Source organism: Hyaena hyaena, unplaced genomic scaffold (assembly GCF_003009895.1).
Source record: "Hyaena hyaena isolate Hyena2069 unplaced genomic scaffold, ASM300989v1 scaffold_787, whole genome shotgun sequence".
In the NCBI taxonomy this organism is placed as follows: Eukaryota; Metazoa; Chordata; class Mammalia; order Carnivora; family Hyaenidae; genus Hyaena; species Hyaena hyaena.
The window spans coordinates 392,140-410,722 of NW_024081417.1; the positions used below are offsets into that span (position 1 = coordinate 392,140).

Consider the following 18,583-nt stretch of genomic DNA (forward strand, 5'->3'; position numbering starts at 1 on the left):
GTCCCTACTTCGCGGGGTTTTTTAATGTTTCTTTTTTAAGAAAGAGCAGAGGAGGGGCAGAGAGGGAGACAGAGGATCCCAAGCAGGCTCTGGGCTTCCAACACAGAGCTCGAACTCATGAACCATGAGATCATGAACTGAGCCAGAGTCAGACACTTAACCAACTGAGCCATCCAGGCGTTCCGCCCTATTGCATGTTTTGATTAATGTTTGCATGGTGTATATTTTTCCATAATTTTATTTTCAACCTTATCTGTGTCACTACATTTGAAAGAAGTTTCTTATAACAGCATATAGTTGGGTCATGCTTTTTTATCCCTTCTACATTCTTTTAATTGGTAGAGTCACATCATTTAAATTGAAATAATTATTGGTGTCTTAGGGCTTAAAAGTACCATTTTTTTGTTTTTTGCTTCTGTCCCCTTTACATTGTGTCTCTTGTTTACTGGCTGTTTTTGTTATTTTCCTTTTCTATTTTGTTGTTTTGCATTCCTTTGGGTTACTCCAACAATTTTTAGAATTCCATCTGATATACCTGTGATGTTTTGAGTGTTGTCTTAACTTTTGTACTGTAGGCATTGTATATACATAATTTATCAGTATTTTAAGCACTTTGATGTACAGAAGCCTTAATTCCATTAGGTTCCTTTGCATTTTCCATTTTAAATCTAATTATTTTAAGTATTTCCCTTTGTACCCCAAGCACCATGTTCGATGTTGTGATTTGTGCGTCAGCTGTCAAACATTTTTTAGCAAAACTCATGAAAAGCATGGTCTCTTTATTTCTACTTTTACTCATTCTGTTTCCATTATTCTTCCTCCCTTGAAGTCCCAGACCTTATGTTAACATTTCCCTTCTGTTTGGTAAATTTCCTGTGGTCTTTCTTCTGGGGTAGGTCTGCTATTGACAAATGATTTTGATTTCCTTCATCTAAAAATGTTTGTGTCCCCTTCATTCTTTTTTTTTTTTTTAATTTTCTTTTAATGTTTTATTTCTGAGAGAGAGACAGCGTGAGCAGGGGAGGGTCAGAGAGAGAGGGAGACACAGAATCTGAAGCAGGCTCCAGGCTCTGAGCTGTCAGCACAGAGCCTGACGCGGGGCTCAAACCCACGAACCATGAGTATGACCTGAGCTAAAGTCGGACGCTTAACCAACTGAGCCACCCAGGCTCCCCTGTGTCCCCTTCATTCTTGAAGGATGTTCTCATGGGATAAAAGACTTGGGGTTTACCGTTCTTTTAGTACAAGAAAAGTAAGTTACCTCTTTGTGTCCTCCATGGTTTCAGATGAGAAACCTACTTATTGCCATTCAGCCCGTTCCCTATCTGTAGTGCATCCTTTCTGTGAAGGGCCTTCAGAATGTTTTTATCCTTAGTATTTGTAAGTTTGATTACGATGTGTCCTGGCACAGAGTTTTTGGAGTTTTCCTCTTTGGTATTTAACTTTTTAAATCTGAGGGCATATGTCCTTTGCCAAATCTGGGGGATTTTCAGCAATTATGTCCTCTAATAATTTTTCAGCCCTACTCTTTCTCCTGTTTTTCAGGGACTTGAATTAAATGAGTTCTCAAATTTTTTTTGTTGATCTAGTCTTCTTTTCTATTACTCAGATTTATCCCTTTCCATTGACCTTTCCTTGAGCTCACTGATTCTTTTTTTTTTTTTTTTTTTTTTTTTATTTCTAGGAGAGAGAGAGAGAGAGACAGCGTGAGTAGGGGAGGGTCAGAGGGAGAGGGAGACACAGACTCCGAAATACGCTCCAGGCTCTGAGCTGGCAGCACAGAGCCCGACGTGGGGCTCGAACCCATGAACCGCGAGATCATGACCTAAGCGAAAGTCGGATGCTTAACCGACTAAGCTACCCAGGCGCCCCATGAGCTCACTGATTCTTTTGTCTCTCATCCCATCTCCTGTTAAACTTAATGATTGTTTTTGCTTTTGTGGTGTTTGTTTAGTTTTTTCTTTTTTTCCAATTTAATTTCCACTGGTTTCTTTTTTACATTTTCTAATTCCTTGCCTAGTTCATAATACCAAAGAAGGACTCTGAGAAATAAAACAGGCAAAACTATGTTGTCCAGGGTCCTGGTTCTCTGGTGGTCTGTCTTGATACTGGAATAGAAATCTTAAGGTATGCAGAGAAATGGAACTCCTGTTATCCACAAATATTTCTTAAAACTGAAGATCTGCACTTACTCAGGGTTACAGTCTCAAGGGAAAATTGGTGTGTAAAATCCCCAGCTCTGTGTGTCTTGTTAGTGCCCCAGAGGAGAAGGGGTCCCCCCTCCCCAGGGATCACTCTTCCTCTTCGTGGTTGGACAGACACCCCCCCCCCCCCCCCCCCCCCCCCCCCCCCCCCCCCCCCCCCCCCCCCCCCCCCCCCCCCCCCCCCCCCCCCCCCCCGTCCCCAGCTTGTCTAGGACCTGTTTGTATTTAAACCCTCACCACTTGGTCTTTAACTTCTCCCTCTTGATCCCCTTCTGTCCTCTCACCTGTGGTCAGGTCTCCAGTCTCGCCCCCCGACACTTGCTGCCCCGCATGCCTGGAGAGCGTCGTGCTTCTCTCCTCTCTCCCAGACACGCCCTGTGTAACTGTTCTGTCCACTGTCTGGCCTTACCCCCTCACGCCCCCCTTCAATCCACTGAGCACTTAAACGGTGGCCTCCACCACTGTCCCGACTTAAGCAAGTCTCACAGAGTTCCCTCTTGCCCTCCACGCTTCCCTCCCCCCACCCTTGAACACACAGTCTGTTACTGGGCCTGCTGCTGCTGCCCACCTCTTTGACTCTAAGGTACTTTCCTGGTTTCTGTGACTTCCTGCCCTTCTCCTTCAGAGGCTCTGCATCTTCTTCCATCTATTAAACAGTTGTGCTTCTCAGGATCCGTGTGTCGCCATTGCTTACTCACTTGTGAGGTGGTCCCTGAGTGAGTTCTTCTCCCTGCCCCCGAGGCATTTTACCCCCAGTGATCTACAGAGTTCCCCCAAATCCTCGTTTCCAGGTTGAACTCCTTTCACAGTTGATTAGGAAGTGCGGGATTGGGGAGTGGAGGCCCGGTGAGCTGGCTGCCAAACCCATGCTCCAAGCACCTCACTGCCTCCCATAGGGCCAGTTTGTGCACCCTGAGAAATAGAGCAGACCATTTTCATTGGTCTGCAGATTACTTTCTCATTTGACAATACATGAGATAAACCAAGCTCACTTTTTAGGGCTATATAATCTGCTGGAACTGTGCAGAAAGTATAGACAAGGGGTGTGAGGTGGCGGGGAGGTAGCGAACAGCTAAGGCAGGCTTTTGGGTTTGGGGTTGTGTGTTTGAGGTGTCCCGGATCTCAGTCAAGGCCACTGTCTTCTGCCTTTTTGCCCAAGTCAGACGCTTTGCAGCCATTTCATTCATTTCACTTTTTTCTCCCCCTTACAGACCCTCAGTATGTCTGTATCTTCTAATTTGGGCCCCTCACAGAGTGTTTACACAAAGCTGTTTATGCAGGTGACACAGTATATGGCATGTTGCCCTTGAAGAGAATCTGCACAGCCTGTGTGGCCAGACGGGTAAGGTTTTAGAAATCACAGTGAATGATTTTATCAGGAGTCGTGAGGACCACCCTGTTTTAGTGTTTTGCTATCAAGACTCACAGGACTCCCCATTTTGTCATATTCGGGAGCAGGCTGTGGCTTATCACAGCAAAGTCAGCCAAGGAGAGAGGCACCAAGTACAGAGAAGGCCAGAGGACGTCAGAGACCAGCTTCAAGTGCCCTGTCTCTGGGAAATCACACAGGACAGCCTTAATTTAAGCTCCATTAAGGAGTTAAGACCATGATTGTAAAAGTCTACTAGGGGGCGCCTGGGTGGCTCAGTTGGTTAGGTGTCTGACCCTTGATTTCGGTTGAGGTCGTGATTTCACGGTTCCTGAGTTCAAGTTCAAATTGGGCTCTGCCCTGACAGCACAGAGACTGCTTGGGATTCTCTCCCTCTCTCTCTCTGTCCCACCTGACTTGCTCACTCTCTCAAAATAAGTAAATAAACACATTTTTAAAAATTCTAGATCTCTTATTGGCCTTCTGGTGAAGATCAAGTGTAAAAAATTCTAGAGAAGTTCATTACAGACTCTTGGTGTTCTGGAGAGAGAATATGTGCAAAAGCACATACCAAGTTCTAGGTTTCCAGAAGGGTAGCAAGTTCAGTGTAAGCGACATTGTTTCCACAAACTTAGGCACACTGAGCTGTTCCTTCCCAGGTGAGGGGGGAACCTCCATTATCTGAGGTCTCAAACCCCAGCTGAGGGCAAACCTTGCAAGCTCAAAGGACAGCCCCAGGCCTGCTCTGTTACTTCCTTATAATGAGGGATAGGGTACCAAATGCTGGTTACATTTCTGTGCATAAAGCAAATACAGTTACTACAAATTAAGAGTCACAACTTTGAAGGCTTATGTAAACCACTGTAACCAAAAAAATCACCAAGTCACAGTAGAACTTAGAAACTAGCCAGGATTTAGGGCACCTGGGTGGCTCAGATGGTCGAGCGTCAGACTTTGGCTCAGGTCATGATCTCATAGTTTGTGGGTTTGAGCCCCACGTCGGGCTCTGTGCCGACACCTCAGAGCCTGGAGCCTGCTTTGGATTCTGTCTATCTTTCTTGCCCCTCCCCCGCTTGAGCTCTGTCTTTCAAAAATTAATACATGTTAAAAAGAAAAAAGAAACTAGCCAGGATTTAATTTAGTGATGACAAGGTTCAGGGAGAGCTGATGAGAAAGGACTTTTGTTTCTTCCAAATGTGTGTGTGTGTGTGTGTGTGTGTGTGTGTGTACAAATACACATCACTTAGGACTCACTCGCCACATATATATATATGTGCCTAATAGAGGTAGTATATTACATATACATGTAAGTGTATATGGCTTCCAGTTGTCTGACTTGCAGACGTAGCCCTTGTTTGCCTTTATCTATAAAGCCGAGGGCCAGATTGACGTGTGTCTGGAGCACGCACACCCACAGTTTTTCATCTCTTTGTTCCTACCGTTCCTACTCTGCCTCTGGCTGCAACAAATAGAAAATTCATTAAGTGCATCATTTTGTGCACTTAACTTGAAATTAGTGGGTTGCAGCCTTCGTCAGGGTGACGGGTCTGTCCGTGTGACTGGGAGGGCGTGGGACCGTCGCGCTCCAGCCGGGAGGGCTCCCCACAGACATGAGGCAGGACAGCTGTGGGAACCTGGCCTCGGGGAGTGCGTGCGGCTCCCTCTCTTCTCAGCGACGGCCTTTGCCGCCTCAGCTGTGGGGCGCGGGGGTGCCTCTGGAGCCCTCAGCGATGTCACCCTCGAGTTTTGAGGGCTGACGACCTGTAATCGGCCTGCTCACAACTGAAGGGTCCGTGCTGAAGTGTAAACGGGCAAGTCGCTCTGGCTTGGTGGAGCGCAGTCGAGAGCATGGGCCCTCTGGTCCTCTGCCTGCTTCCACTTCCTGCCTTGCTCTCTGCACTGGATGACTCGTTTCAGAGTCCCTGTTTATTCTGCTTCTGTGGCTGGGGTCCGTGTGTCAGGCATGTGTCTGCGTTGTGAAGTTTTCCCTCCGGAGAGCTCGCTGCTCTGCAATCCCCTGCCTCCCCCCTGCTCCACACAGATGTCCCCTGACACCTCGGCTCCTGCCTTCCTAGCCAGGTCCACCTGGATCCTCTGCGGTCCGCTCTCCACGCGGACGCCAGAGATATGACATATGGCTCTGACTTGGTCACGGACGACTCGCCCCGCCCCGCCCCCTCCCCCTAACACGCTTCAGGACTTCCCTTCACTCCTGGGATAAACACCGAATCCTTCACGTGGCCCATCCACGGGGCCTTACCTGGTGTGGGACGTGCCTCATTTCCCACCTCTTGCACATCGCTGGTCTCGCCTGTCACTTCCTGGTTCCCTGCACTTCCCCCACCTGCTGTGGCCACTTCCCCGCCTGCCATGGGCTCTTGCCTCCTGACTTTGCCCAGTCGGTGCACGCTTACGCCTCACCCCTCATCTCAGATAGCATTTCCTCAGCGAGCCTTTACCGGAACATGCTTCTAGATCATGGCGTGTGTACATAATGCTTTTCTCTGCTCCCCAAAGCCAGCTTCAGGCTTGATGGTTTGCTAGGAGGATTTGCCTCACTCAGAGCAGCTGTAATAGTTACTGCCCGTGGCAGCGCAGGACACAGGCCAAGGTAACAGGCTCAAGGAGACTGAGGGCCAGCTTCCAGGTGTCCTGTCCCAGCGCAGTCACACGGGCTTCATTCTTTGGGCAAAGGTGTGACAGTATGTTTGGGTATCGCCAAAGAGGGAAGCTCACCGAAGCTTTAATGTCGGGGTTTCTTTTTTTCCTTTTCTTTTTTTAAATGTTTTATTTATTTCTGAGAGAGAGAGAGCGAGAGAGCGTGAGCAGGGGAGTGTCAGAGAGAGAGGGAAACACAGAATCTGAAACAGGCTCCAGGCTCTAAGCTGGCTGTCAGCACAGAGCCCAGCGCGGTGCTCGAACCCACAAACCGTAAGATCATGACCTGAGCCAAAGTCAGACGTTTAACCGACTGAGCCACCCAGGCGTGCCTGTCAGGGTTTCTTACTGAGGCACATGACCAACCATGGGTATTGGGGGTGGGGGGCACAGAAGGCAGAGATACAGTGTGACTCAGAGCCTCGGGCATACAAAAGCCACCCACCATTCCCCGTGAGTCACACCGTTAGCATCAATCATCTGGTCTAACTGAAGAAGCAAGTGGGGCCTGCAGATCCAGGCGTAAAATCACTTCCTGGCCCAGGTGTTCAGGGCTCAGGTTGTCTTGTCCGAGCTGGTCAGGGGCCAGTCCTTTGGGATGATAGCATTTGAGCAGCCAGAGCCTGTTCAATTAACACATTTCTGCTCAGTCTGCCGTGCTGGCCCTTGGCTTAGGCTCTGTGATGGCAAAAGTGTGCTATTGGTGTGAGCATCTCTATGTAGTAAAGTATTTCTGTGACAGATACATGATAGCATCATCAGAAACGTGCTTACCATTTGAAGGAGGCAGAGTGGGGTAAGAGTAGATTAAAATAATCCATACTGTGAAACCATTACATTCATGTCCATACTTTTATACTAATTTGATTACTTGTCCCTTCTGATCAACTGTTGTGATAAACTCTGCTTCCTTTAAATGGTAAACAGTAACCCTGTTTAAGGGCCGCCTGCGTGGCTCAGTTGGTTAAGTGTCCCACTTCGGCTCAGGTCATGATCTCACAGTTAGTGAATTCGAGTCCCACATCGGGCTCTGTGCTGACTGCTTAGAGCCTGGAGCCTGCAGCCTGCTTCAGATTCTGTGTCTCTCTCTCTGCCCCTCTCCCCTCAAAAATAAAACAAAAAGAAATCTGGTTAACATTTAAAGGAAGCAGAGTAGGGTGTGGGTTGATTAAAATAACAATCCATACTGTGAAAGCATTATATTCATGTTTATATTTTTGTACTAATTTGAATACTTGTCCCTTCTGATCATCTGTTTGTACTTTGTGACAAGCCACCTTACTGTGTCACTACCTTAATTTAAGTCAGTGTCTCCCCTACCCCCAAATCTGGAAAACAGTCTAATAGATCTTCTCTCTTGACCCTCCTATAGTCTAATTTCCACACACTACTCAGCTTGATCTTTTTAATTCACAAATCAGATTACATTACCATTCAGCTGGAAACCTCCCCAGATGGTCATCTGTTTCCCAGTTTACTAACTACATATATTTTTAATTTTCTATGTTCTGGCATTTGGAGTCTTGCTGACTGTGGAGAGTCTGCCCCTCCCAGGACCAGCCAGTTATCAGAGACAGCTAACAACTTCCCCAGGACCTCGCTTTTCACATGCAAACTACCCACATCTCTGGCTCCAGAAAATTTGAGGGCCGGGAACCAGACGGGGAGGACACTTAGGCCCCGAAGCCCTACCATATTTTTCAAAGCAGCCAATCCTAAGCTGTTTACCTGTCCTGCCCTGCTTTGCTGCAGGAAACCCGACAAATGCGCTGGGCCATGCTTTCTCTGTCGCTGCCGCCGCCTCCCAAGCCAACCTGCTGCTTCCCCCCGCTCCCCACGCTCCTCTGTGGTATGTCTGGGAGAATAGGTGGTTAGACAGGAGCTGGAGGCAGGGGTGGTGATAGGTAGGTTACACATGACAAGCAGGGTGTCTCAGCTCCCTGACTGCCTCCCAGCCCCCCAGGGATGACAGACCAGGGGCCCTGGGTGCAGAGCAGCTCCCAGGTCATAATGCATTTGCACTGCAGTTTGGCCCCCTCTGCCATGGGGAAGGCTGGCAAGACGGTTCAGGAAGGAACACTGTAGGGTCAAAGACCCCCTCCCGACGAGGGGGGGTCCCCCCAAGTAATTGGAAGTAGTGTCTACGAGAGTCCGCTCCAGCCATGACCCAAGACCCCACTTACATGAAGAGAAAAGACCCCTGTAGCCTCAGGGCAGTGCCTCATTCTCCCACCTTGAGAAGGCACTGTCCTTAATAACCAGCTTTGTGCTTTACTACTTTCCTTCTGGCTGGTTTTATCTGAGAGCAGATCCTCACATAAACCTTCCGTTGTGAATCCGAGAACCGAGCCCTCCATCCACGCCACGCAGAACCTCCCTAACGTGGGTAACATGCCCTAACCCCCAGCTGTTAGGGATGCGAGCATAAACTTCTCACTTGGTCACAGTCCCTTCCAGATCTGCTGCCTTACCACACCTGAGGAAACAAATCCCAGGTACATTTTAGAACACAGTCTGGAGCGAATTAAAACCTCCTTACAAAGGCTGACCGGGTTCTACACAATTTGTCTCCATTTACCTAACTCCCCAGGTCCCACCTGAATCCCTGCAATGCAGCTCTAGCTCCACAAGCCTTCACTCTGGGAAGGTCTTTCTCTAAAGACTCCGGAGCCATCTCCTTGGAATGCAGACATCAGCGGAGATGGCATCTCTATCAGTTTCTGTGGGAAGATAGGAGCCTCACTTTGGTGGGCACCTGGCTCCAAGTTGCAAAACTGAAGACTAACAAAGGAAGCCTTGTTAATTTACAACGGAGCTGGGAGGCTGGAAGGTAGAGCTCATGGGGCCACTCCAAGTCAATCACAGGAAGAATCGTGAATTCCAGGCCCCGACAGGGAAAGATGGACCCTGCATCCCCTGTAAGAAATCAACCATCCCTGCAACTCAGCCGATGAGAAACTGCCATAATCTTGAACTGTTGCTTTCCTCCAGCAGAATTTGTTCAACCCTCCCAACTCACTCCTCCATAAAATAACTCTTCTCTTTGTTTGTTGCATTTGCCTATGGTTTCACTGTAGTTTGTGTGTCTCTGCGTACAATTCTGTGCTATTTCCAAATAAAACGTTTTTGTGGGTAAAATAACTGACTTTTATTTTTAAGGCTAACACCACTTTCTACCCTCAAGAAATGAGATGTTTGTATTCCTTTATAGAAAACTAATGTAGGGGCAGATAGCCACACCCCAATTACCAGGTAAATTTAGGCCCAACTATGTGTAACAAATGGTGCTATTATGTTTTCTAACTTGAGGACTAATTATTGTCTATGTTGAAGATATGTAATGGGAAACACTGGGAGAGCCAGTGTCTGCTTGGCTTTATGAAATGGTATCTTTCTCACTTTCCATCTCTTGGCAATTATCTGTGATATGGCATCACATTCCCTTTAAGGCTTATTCAGTAATAAACTTTTATTTATTTTTCTACTATCTTTGTGAGGAGGTTTTCTGGGTTGGGAGAAGATTTTTTCTTTTTAAATTATATCCCTCCAAGAATTTATATTGTTACTATGGTACATTCCTCCCTCAGGAATGGAAAAAAAAAAAAAAAACCTCAAGCAACCTGGCTATACAGGTGACAACATCCTTCATGACCTTGTAACATGAGACCACTTAATCACACTGTTTGTGTGTTACCATATATGGGAGTTAAAGAAATAGAAAACTTATTTATTTATTTATTTATTTATTTTTATTTCCAGGAGAGAGAGAGAGAGACAGCATGAGCAGGGGAGGGTCAGAGAGAGGGAGTCACAGACTGAAACAGACTCCAGGCTCTGAGCTGGCAGTCAGCACAGAGCCCGACGCGGGGCTCGAACCCACGAACCGCGAGATCATGACCTAAGCGAAAGTCGGACGCTCAACCGACTAAGCCACCCAGGTGCCCCATAGAAAACGTATTAAAAAAAAAAAAACCAAAAAAAAAAAAACAAAACTACACCACATGGCGTTTGGGGCTCGGTTCTTTGGGTAGAAACCCAACTGAGCCGTGCCAGCATGAATAAAATTGCTTCCTGGAAAGAAAAGCCTCAGTGTCATGACTCTCCTGCTACATTACCCGTCTAAAAGAATACAATTTAAATTTTTGGTAATGTCTGTATATGCCATAGAAATAGACATGTGGGCCAATTTTACTATTTCAGACCCCAGAGGCAAACTGCTTAGAGGGTGGGTCTCTGAAAATTAATAAAAGGAAATTTCAATAAAATGGAGTCAGGAGGCCACACGGGAGCTCTGACATCCTGACTAGGGATGTCAATCATAGACCCTCAACAGAAGAATCCTCAACAAGAAAGAATCATCAATTATAGGCCCCAAGGAGAAAAGATAAACATCGCATACAAGAAATTGACCACCCCTGCAACTCAACCAATGAGAAACTGTCTTTTACTAAACTGTTGCTTTTCTCTAATGGACTTTCTTTCAAAACAAGCCCTCCCAAACTTCCCTCTCCATAAAATAGCGTTTCTCTCCTACATTTGAGGGCTACCCTATGGTTTTTACTGTAGCTTCCTTGTTCCTATATTGTAATTCTCTGCTCCCAAACATTCTTTCCCCCTGGTGAAAAATAACTGAATTGTATTTTTAAGGTTAAGAGTCTAGCAAATACACAGCCCATGGTGGCAAAGGGTGAGCCGACTGTGCCACTGTGCCAATGGGCCTGCTGTCGCAGGCTGGGGAGGCTCCAAGGGCTGTGCGATGGAGGGGGGACAGCAGGAGCTGCAGGGCATCCCAGGACGAGGCAGGAACTTCGGGGAGCAAGACGGAGGACATCGCTGGGGAGTGGCCTGAATGGGACACGACGTCTCAGCCCGGTCCAGGCGGTTCGCACGTGGTTTGGATGCTTGTGGACTTCACGGCCACCCCTCCCCCTGGCAGCTTCCTGTGGTTGGTGTCTAATCATTCACACGCACACTGTGTCAGTTCACTAATGCATTCACACGCTCATGGATTCATGCTGGAATTAGTTCACGAGACCCTCTGCTCCACGCCCCCCTCCTCAGATTCCCTCTGCTCCATGGCCCCGGCTACAGGTGCCCCACCGACTCGGAGCGGCTCCAGCGCCGGGTCTCCGCGCCCTGCCATCTCATTGGCTAAGCTTGGGGGGAAGCTCCCATTTCTGCCTTTCCTATTGGACACGCTGCCTGCGCGCTCAGAAGATCTAACCAATGGGAGCCGGTCAGGAACAGCTGGCTCAGCCAACGAGAGGGCGCCGCTATAAGGGCCCTAGCGCCCGCCCCCCCGGATTTCCTTGGTCTCCGGAGGTGTCCAGACGCTGCCTGGAGGCTCCGTGGGGGAAGGTCGGCTCCGGAAGCGCCTCAGCCTGGGTGCTGCCTATCTTCACCCCTTTTGAGGACAATTCCAAAGGACTCAGGAAGGCGTCCTGTCGCCGCCATCTCTTCTCCTGGGGAGCCACCCAAACGCTGCGATGAAGTCGGGCAGCGTGCAGCCCGCAGATGAAGAGGAGCAGACCCGAGACCAGGGAACAGGTGGAGAAGGACTGGTGTCAGTTGGTGGGGGCGGGGGTGGGGTGCGGGAAGTGCTTGTTGACCTCTGTTTGTCTGTCTGAGTAGCTGCAGCAGGCCACTTGGAGCTCGGCGTCTCCCCGGTGTGAGTGTCTCTGGAAGGAAGCAGCGGGACCAGAAACGAAGACCAGCTGCACGTGGGAAGTGTTGGCTCGTGGGCGGAGAGCTGTTGACCAAACAGCCGGGCTGCACCCTTGACCAGGGGACGGGGTGCGGGGGCGGGAGGGGTGAAGTGAAGGAGGAAGGTGGACGTTCGAGTCCGTGACTGCCCTCTGACTTGTTGCCCAAACTGAGGCTCTCTTTTTCCTTTCCTCTCAGGCGGCGCTTCACAATTGAGGACTTTGAAATCGGGCGTCCTCTGGGCAAGGGAAAATTTGGGAACGTGTACCTGGCTCGACTCAAGGAAAGCCATTTCCTTGTGGCCCTGAAAGTCATCTTCAAGTCGCAGATAGAAAAGGAAGGGCTGGAGCACCAGCTGCGCAGGGAAATTGAGATCCAGGCGCATCTACAGTAAGGACACGTTGCAGGAGAATCCAGCGCTGGCTTCTTCCTCTTCCTCTTCCTCTGTTTTCTCTTCCCTCTCTGGCACCTGAACCCAGCACTGCCCCCGAATTACCCTCAAACAGGCCACCTTGAGTCAGCCTGGAAGATTTTTTCTGCAGTTCACTCCACTTACACCATATAAAGCCTTCTCCCGGTTTCAGACCCCCCAAATCCTGATGCCTTCCCCCTGCCCTCCCCTCACACACTCCAGTATCAGGCTATTATTCTGATCCCAGCACAATTGGCCCTTTGTCCGACCAATCACTTTTTTTTTTTTAAATGTTTATTTATTTCTTGGAGACAGAGAGAGACAGCGTGAGCAGGGGAGGGTCAGAGAGAGAGGGAGTCACAGACTGAAACAGGCTCCAGGCTCTGAGCTGGCAGTCAGCACAGAGCCCGACGCGGGGCTCGAATCCACGAACCGTGAGATCATGACCTAAGCGAAAGTCGGACGCTTAACCGACTAAGCCACCCAGGCACCCCACGACCAATCACTTTTAATAGCGTCAGGAGTTGGGGCTCATGAGTCTGACCCTTCCTGTCTTTTCTCCAGGCACCCCAATATCTTGCGCCTATACAACTACTTCCATGATGCTTCCCGGGTGTACCTGATTCTGGAATATGCTCCAAGGGGTGAGCTCTACAAGGAGCTGCAAAAGAGCAGCACTTTGGATGAGCAGCACACAGCCACGGTGAGGTGGGAGGGCTGGCGGCTCTGGGGCCTGTGGGTTTACTGTGGGCAGGTGGGGATCGCTGCTTGTGGCTTGATTCGTTCCCAGCTTCTTTTTTCCCTTTATTTTGAATTCTATTAACTTTTATATGATGACACAGACAGCCTGTAACTTCACATTTTAATACCCTAATTACCCCAGAATATTAATAATTAGTGCGTACGAATTTGGATTCTTTGGTTGTAAGCAACAGAATCTCTACTGTGTTATGTGAAGAAGCATGTTGAAAGCCTATGAGAGACTTCACTGAATAAATGAGTAGAACTGGCTTCGAAATAGGAGGCAACAGATTTCTGCAGAGATCCAGATGGGGACCCAGAGCTTCGGTCATCCCAGCAGGCAGCGCTGGGTCAGCTTGCTGTCAGAATGAGTTATCTTTCATTTTCCCTCCTGTTTTTGTATCATTTCTTTAGGACTCCAGTCCTGTGGGCGGTCCTCTGGCTCCGCATGCGCCCTGGTCCAGCTCCTTGCTGTGCTAGGGCAAAAGGGAGGTTCCGTCCACTTTAGCATCCATCCTTTGAGACCACATAAAATGGGTCTACCCATGTCCCCGACCAAGAATTGTGGTTCTCTTAAGGAAGTAATGGGGTTGATAACTAGGACATAAAAGAGTCCACGACAGGGGCGCCTGGGTGGCTCAGTCAGTTAAGCCTCTGGCTCTTGGTTTCTGCTCAGGTCATGATATCTCGGTTTGTGAGTTCGAGCCTCACATCAGGCTCTGCGGAGCCTGCTTGAGATTCTCTCTCTGTCCTCTCTCCCTGACCCTCCCCTGCTTGCGTGTTCTCTCTCTCTCAAATTAAAAACAAAAGATTCCACTACAATTATAAAATGCATGAGTATTTTGTCTCACGTGGAAACCGTAGCTGGCTTCATTTCCAGACGCTTTTTCTTTGCTCCCTCAGATAATGGAGGAGCTCGCGGATGCTCTGACTTACTGCCACGAGAAGAAGGTGATTCACAGGGATATCAAGCCAGAGAATCTGCTGCTGGGGCTCAGGGGTGAGGTGAAGATTGCAGACTTTGGCTGGTCTGTGCACACCCCATCTCTGAGGTAGGTCAGTCACTGGGCCTGGGTGCCAGTAAGGAATGATCCAGTTGAATCCATTCCATGTGTAACACCGAGATAAAACCCTGCATTTGTATTTGAGCACTTCTTTTTTTGGATGCCTGTATTTAATGTTTATTTGTAGATTGAAAGAATTTGGTTGAACCACATCTTTTATCTTTTGATCTCTGTTAACATATAACTTTCTCTAGTAAGTTTCCATGTAAATAAGAATCATTGCTCCATAATTCCAGAAATTTTACTTGGTCTCTCTTGATGCACCTTCAGTTTGTAATCTCTTTTGATGCCCAGAATATTATGAAAACATCCTGGATTATGAGCTAAATGTATGAATGACTCCAAAGTATGGAATTGGTGGGTCCCAGGACTCACCTTCCCTAAACCTTGATCCTTATTGAAACTTGCTTTTTCCAAACTTCCAGGCTTGGGAGTGGACTTCTCAGGCCTTTCTAGCATCTCCCATCTCGCTGGAATCTAGAAAAGGGGGGTTACCCTCTACTGGGCCTCTGCACAGGGCTCCCTTCTCTGCTGTCCTCTAGGAGAAAGACCACGTGCGGGACTCTGGACTACTTGCCCCCAGAAATGATAGAAAGGAAAACATACAATGAGAAGGTTGATCTGTGGTGCATTGGAGTGCTCTGCTATGAGCTGCTGGTGGGAAGTCCACCCTTTGAGAGCCCTTCCTATAGTGAGACCTACAGACGCATCCTTAAGGTAGGATGGTCACATTCTGGGAATTTGTGGGGAGGGAGAGGCCACAGAGCTTGGGCTGCCCATAAAGCTTGTTGACTAAGGTCCAGAAGAGTGCCTTGAAGGGACTCAAGGAACAGAAAACATGGAGTACAGAAATTAACCATCCTTCTCTTTTTTTCTTGTCCGGCCTCATCAGGTGGATGTGAGGTTTCCTCCGTCCATACCTTTGGGAGCCCAAGACTTGATCTCCAAGCTTCTCAGATATGAGCCTTCGGAGCGGCTGCCTTTGGCGCAGATCCCAGAGCACCCCTGGGTCCGGGCCCATTCTCGGAGGGTGCTGCCTCCATCTGTTCAGATGGATTCTTCTTGAGCCCTGTCCGCACCTGTTTCATTGTGTTTGTCCAGGGAACTCTCCTGGCTCTACTATCTTGTCTGTCTTTTGTTTCTTCTAAAATGAAAGATGCTAATGAATAAAAGCTGAGTCATTTTGTACTAGGTCTTGATAGTTACGTGAGTTGGTGTGTGACCGGGCAGAATCTTTATTTCTTGTAGAAACTTTCCCATGAGAGCATCCCAAGATGACGTCCCTCCGGGTCCTCAGGGATGGTGGTGACTCAACCTCTCACCGTCAGACCTAGTTACTGTTTTCGTTCAGATAACCGCCGTCTTTATACTGCCATCCAGCATGTTACCATCTCTGAGATAACACGTCTCACTGCGCGTCAACTGCAGATGAATCCGCAGATGCATTCGCCAGCACCTCTGTGTTGTGTCATGTTCTGACTGCATCAGATAGATCACCCTAATAATGTAAGATCACTTCTGAAATCACATCCTCCACAGGCAGCAGTTTAGAGAGCGCTCTTCCAACCTCCCCGGATGCTTCTGTCCCGCTTTCAGGTGTCGCCCACTCCCTCCATTCACGATAAGCTGACTGCACCAGAATAAACATCTAGACACAGTTGGGAGCTCAGACATATTTTCTGCTCGTTTTTGCAGGCATTGCTTTTCTCACTGTGTCACCTGACATAAAAAATATTATGTATGGAGTTTGCTTTGTTCATATTACTCCCTTAGCTGTATTATACACAGTCTCCTCGTGTGAAGTTTCCTACACATGCAGGACCACATCTCTGTGTGTGAGCACACCCACTGAAGAGCCTGAAATTAAGGCCTCCGTTTGTGCAACCTCGGGCTGCACGTAGCCCCAGTCCCAGTTCCCGGAAAAGCCTCAGATTGTTCAAGGCTAAAGCCATCCTCGGACCGCCCTCAGGTCAGCTAATCAAAAAAACATTCCTATGGTCTGAGTCAAGGCTGGGAACTGCAGTTATTTTATACAAACCAGCCAATTTCTCACCGCTTGCCTGAACCCCACGTGGGCCCTTGGAACTCACCTCATAATTGGTTATTTTCAAAGTATTCTTAAAAGTCATGATTGGGTCCCACCAAAAGTAACGAACACCTCACAGATACTGAATGGTCAAAGCTGTTACCATGGGTGCTGTACGATTGTAATTGGTGCTTATGTGATGATGCTATACGTACTGTAACACCCCCATCCCTTACTCCTTAAAAACCCTGTTCGCTATTCTTCGCTTCACCTTGCTGCCACGACACCGGTAGGTGGGTGAGCCCCTGCTTGTAACAAAGCTTATAATAAAGACCCTTTTTTATTTGCATCGGTGCCGGCTCCTTGGAGGTCTCTGGGACTCGCAATTCGGGCACAACACCACAACATAAGTAACTCAGCTACTCGACTCAGATGGACAGCCCCACACTGTACATCTATAATTTAAGCGCCCCAAGACATTGGTTCATGGTTTTTCATCTGCATCTCTAATGCCCACTTCTGTGTGCTTTCTAGCATTGTCCATCAGTGCCCTTAAAATATTTCAATTAAACACCTGGAAATTCCTAATAAACTAGTTTGTATATGGGAATCCTGCAATATTACGCGGCTCTGGTGCTGGATAAAGTCACATCACCGGGTGGATTTTTGGGGAAGTAGATAAGCATAGAAAAGTCAAGTAGGGCTTCCACTCTGACTACCAGGTGATATGTGTCTAAATTATGTAAACTCTCTGACATGCTTTACAATAGGGATTTCAAAGATTCTCCAGTAGATATATAGCTTTCCTCACCACTGATTCCAGACATTCTGCCTCCTATGACAAAAAGAATATAAAAATCTTAACTTTAATATCTGACTTAAATTCTAGCCTCAAACCACTTAATTTAACTGTAAATATCAAATACATGTGAAAAGAAATAGTCTTTTCCAATTAAGCCATATTTCTCCACAATCTCCTTTTTTTAAAGTTTGTCAATTTTTACCTATTTATGGGAGAGCATGGGGGGTATGGGCATCAGAAGGGGACAGAAGATCTGAAACAGGCTCTGCGCTGACAGGCTGACAGCAGCAAGCCAAATGTGGGGTTCCAACTCACGAACAACAAGATAGTGACCTGAGCTGAAGTTGGACACTCAACCAACTGAACCACTCAGGTGCCCCCATCCTTTTTTTTTAAATATGAATTTTTATTTATTTTATTTTAGAGAGGGTAGGGGAGAGAGGCAGAGGGATCCTAAGCAGTATCCCCACTCAGCATGGAGCATGATGTGGGGCTCAATCCCAGGACACTGGGATCCACGATCTGAGCCAAAATCAAGAGTCAATGCTCAACCAGCTGAGCCACGCAGATACCCTTCCACAGACTTTTATTTTATTTTATTTTTTTTAACGTTTTATTTATTTCTAGGAGAGAGAGAGAGACAGCGTGAGCAGGGGAGGGTCAGAGAGAGAGAGAGTCACAGACTGAAACAGGCTCCAGGCTCTGAACTGGCAGTCGCACAGAGCCTGACGCAGGGCTCGAACCCACGAACCACGAGATCATGACCTAAGCGAAAGTCGGACGCTTAACCGACTAAGCCACCCAGGCGCCCCCACAGCCTTTTATTTTAAAAAAATCTTCTAGGAAATTAACTTCACCTTAATCCTTGACTCTGTTAACATCCCGTCACTATGCTTTTCTCCACTTTTAAAATTAAATCTCTTTTTTCTTTTTAGTTTTTATTTAAAATCCAGTTAGTTAACATACAGTGAAATATTAGTTTCGGGTGTACAATACAGTGATTCAACACTTCATACAACATTTGGTGCTCATCAAAACTAATCTCATATTTAACTCACCCACTTTTCCTCTGGTAACCATAAGTTTGTTCTTCAAAGTTAAGAGTCTGTTTCTTGGTTTTCTTCTTTACCCGCCTCCATAATAATTTGTTTTGTTTCTTAAATTCCACATATGAGTTAAATCATAGTATTTGTCTTTCTCTGACTTATTTTGCTTAGGATAATAATCTCTACGTCCATCGAATTGTTGCAGATGGCAAGATTTTATTCTTTTTTCTGGCTAATATCCCATAAAACTAAATCTTTTGAGGGCATTTTCTGCACACTACACTCTTATTTGCATAACCATATGTAGTTTGAACTCATTAGAAACGAAATTTTATTCTCCCACATTCACAGTCATGAGAAGAAAACAAAAGAAGTCACTGATGGTGACTTGCGAGACTTTACATAATAGAATTCCAAAAACATTGTTAGGATTCTTAACACGACTGTTGGTTTCTTGTCCGCACCTAATTAACGCCAGGTTGTACAGCGTTCGCCCCACCCCTTTCATTTCCATCTATTCTCAGGCTTTTCTTGAACCTGGAGATTACCCTGTTTTCT

General features: G+C 47.4%; 2 protein-coding genes across 7 annotated transcripts in view; both read left to right on the plus strand.

The window, feature by feature from the left end:
- Positions 1–9,672, plus strand: part of LOC120221570 (zinc finger protein 264-like) — a 28,682-nt gene extending 19,010 nt beyond the window's left edge. For 2 of the 4 annotated variants that reach the window (XM_039219037.1, XM_039219040.1), the window contains one exon: positions 7,984–9,672. In XM_039219037.1, the coding sequence (XP_039074968.1) occupies positions 7,984–8,106 (123 nt within the window). In that variant the 3' untranslated portion in view covers positions 8,107–9,672. The remainder of the gene's footprint in view (positions 1–7,983) is intronic. The other 2 variants (XM_039219038.1, XM_039219039.1) reach the window with 2 other exon arrangements.
- Positions 9,673–11,497: 1,825 nt separating this feature from the next.
- Positions 11,498–15,822, plus strand: AURKC (aurora kinase C). 3 transcript variants are annotated; one of them, XM_039219052.1, is made up of 7 exons: positions 11,498–11,778; positions 11,863–11,954; positions 12,133–12,324; positions 12,911–13,049; positions 13,991–14,139; positions 14,694–14,868; positions 15,400–15,822. In XM_039219052.1, the coding sequence occupies exons 1-7, from the start codon at positions 11,746–11,748 to the stop codon at positions 15,427–15,429; spliced, it is 810 nt and encodes a 269-aa protein (XP_039074983.1). In that variant the 5' UTR covers positions 11,498–11,745; the 3' UTR covers positions 15,430–15,822. The 3 variants fall into 3 exon arrangements, with proteins under 3 accessions (XP_039074983.1, XP_039074980.1, XP_039074982.1); XM_039219049.1 differs by lacking the exon at positions 15,400–15,822 and adding an exon at positions 15,044–15,344 and having other exon boundaries at positions 11,502–11,778; XM_039219051.1 differs by lacking the exon at positions 15,400–15,822 and adding an exon at positions 15,044–15,344 and having other exon boundaries at positions 11,504–11,778; positions 11,863–11,899.
- The last annotated feature ends 2,761 nt before the right edge of the window (positions 15,823–18,583 follow it).

Coding starts and splice junctions, on each gene's coding strand:
- AURKC (XM_039219049.1), top strand. CDS start 11,746: ATGAAGAGGAGCAGACCCGAGACCAGGGAACAG. Junction 14,140..14,693: donor GTGCACACCCCATCTCTGAG/GTAGGTCAGTCA, acceptor GCTGTCCTCTAG/GAGAAAGACCACGTGCGGGA. Junction 14,869..15,043: donor CCTACAGACGCATCCTTAAG/GTAGGATGGTCA, acceptor CGGCCTCATCAG/GTGGATGTGAGGTTTCCTCC.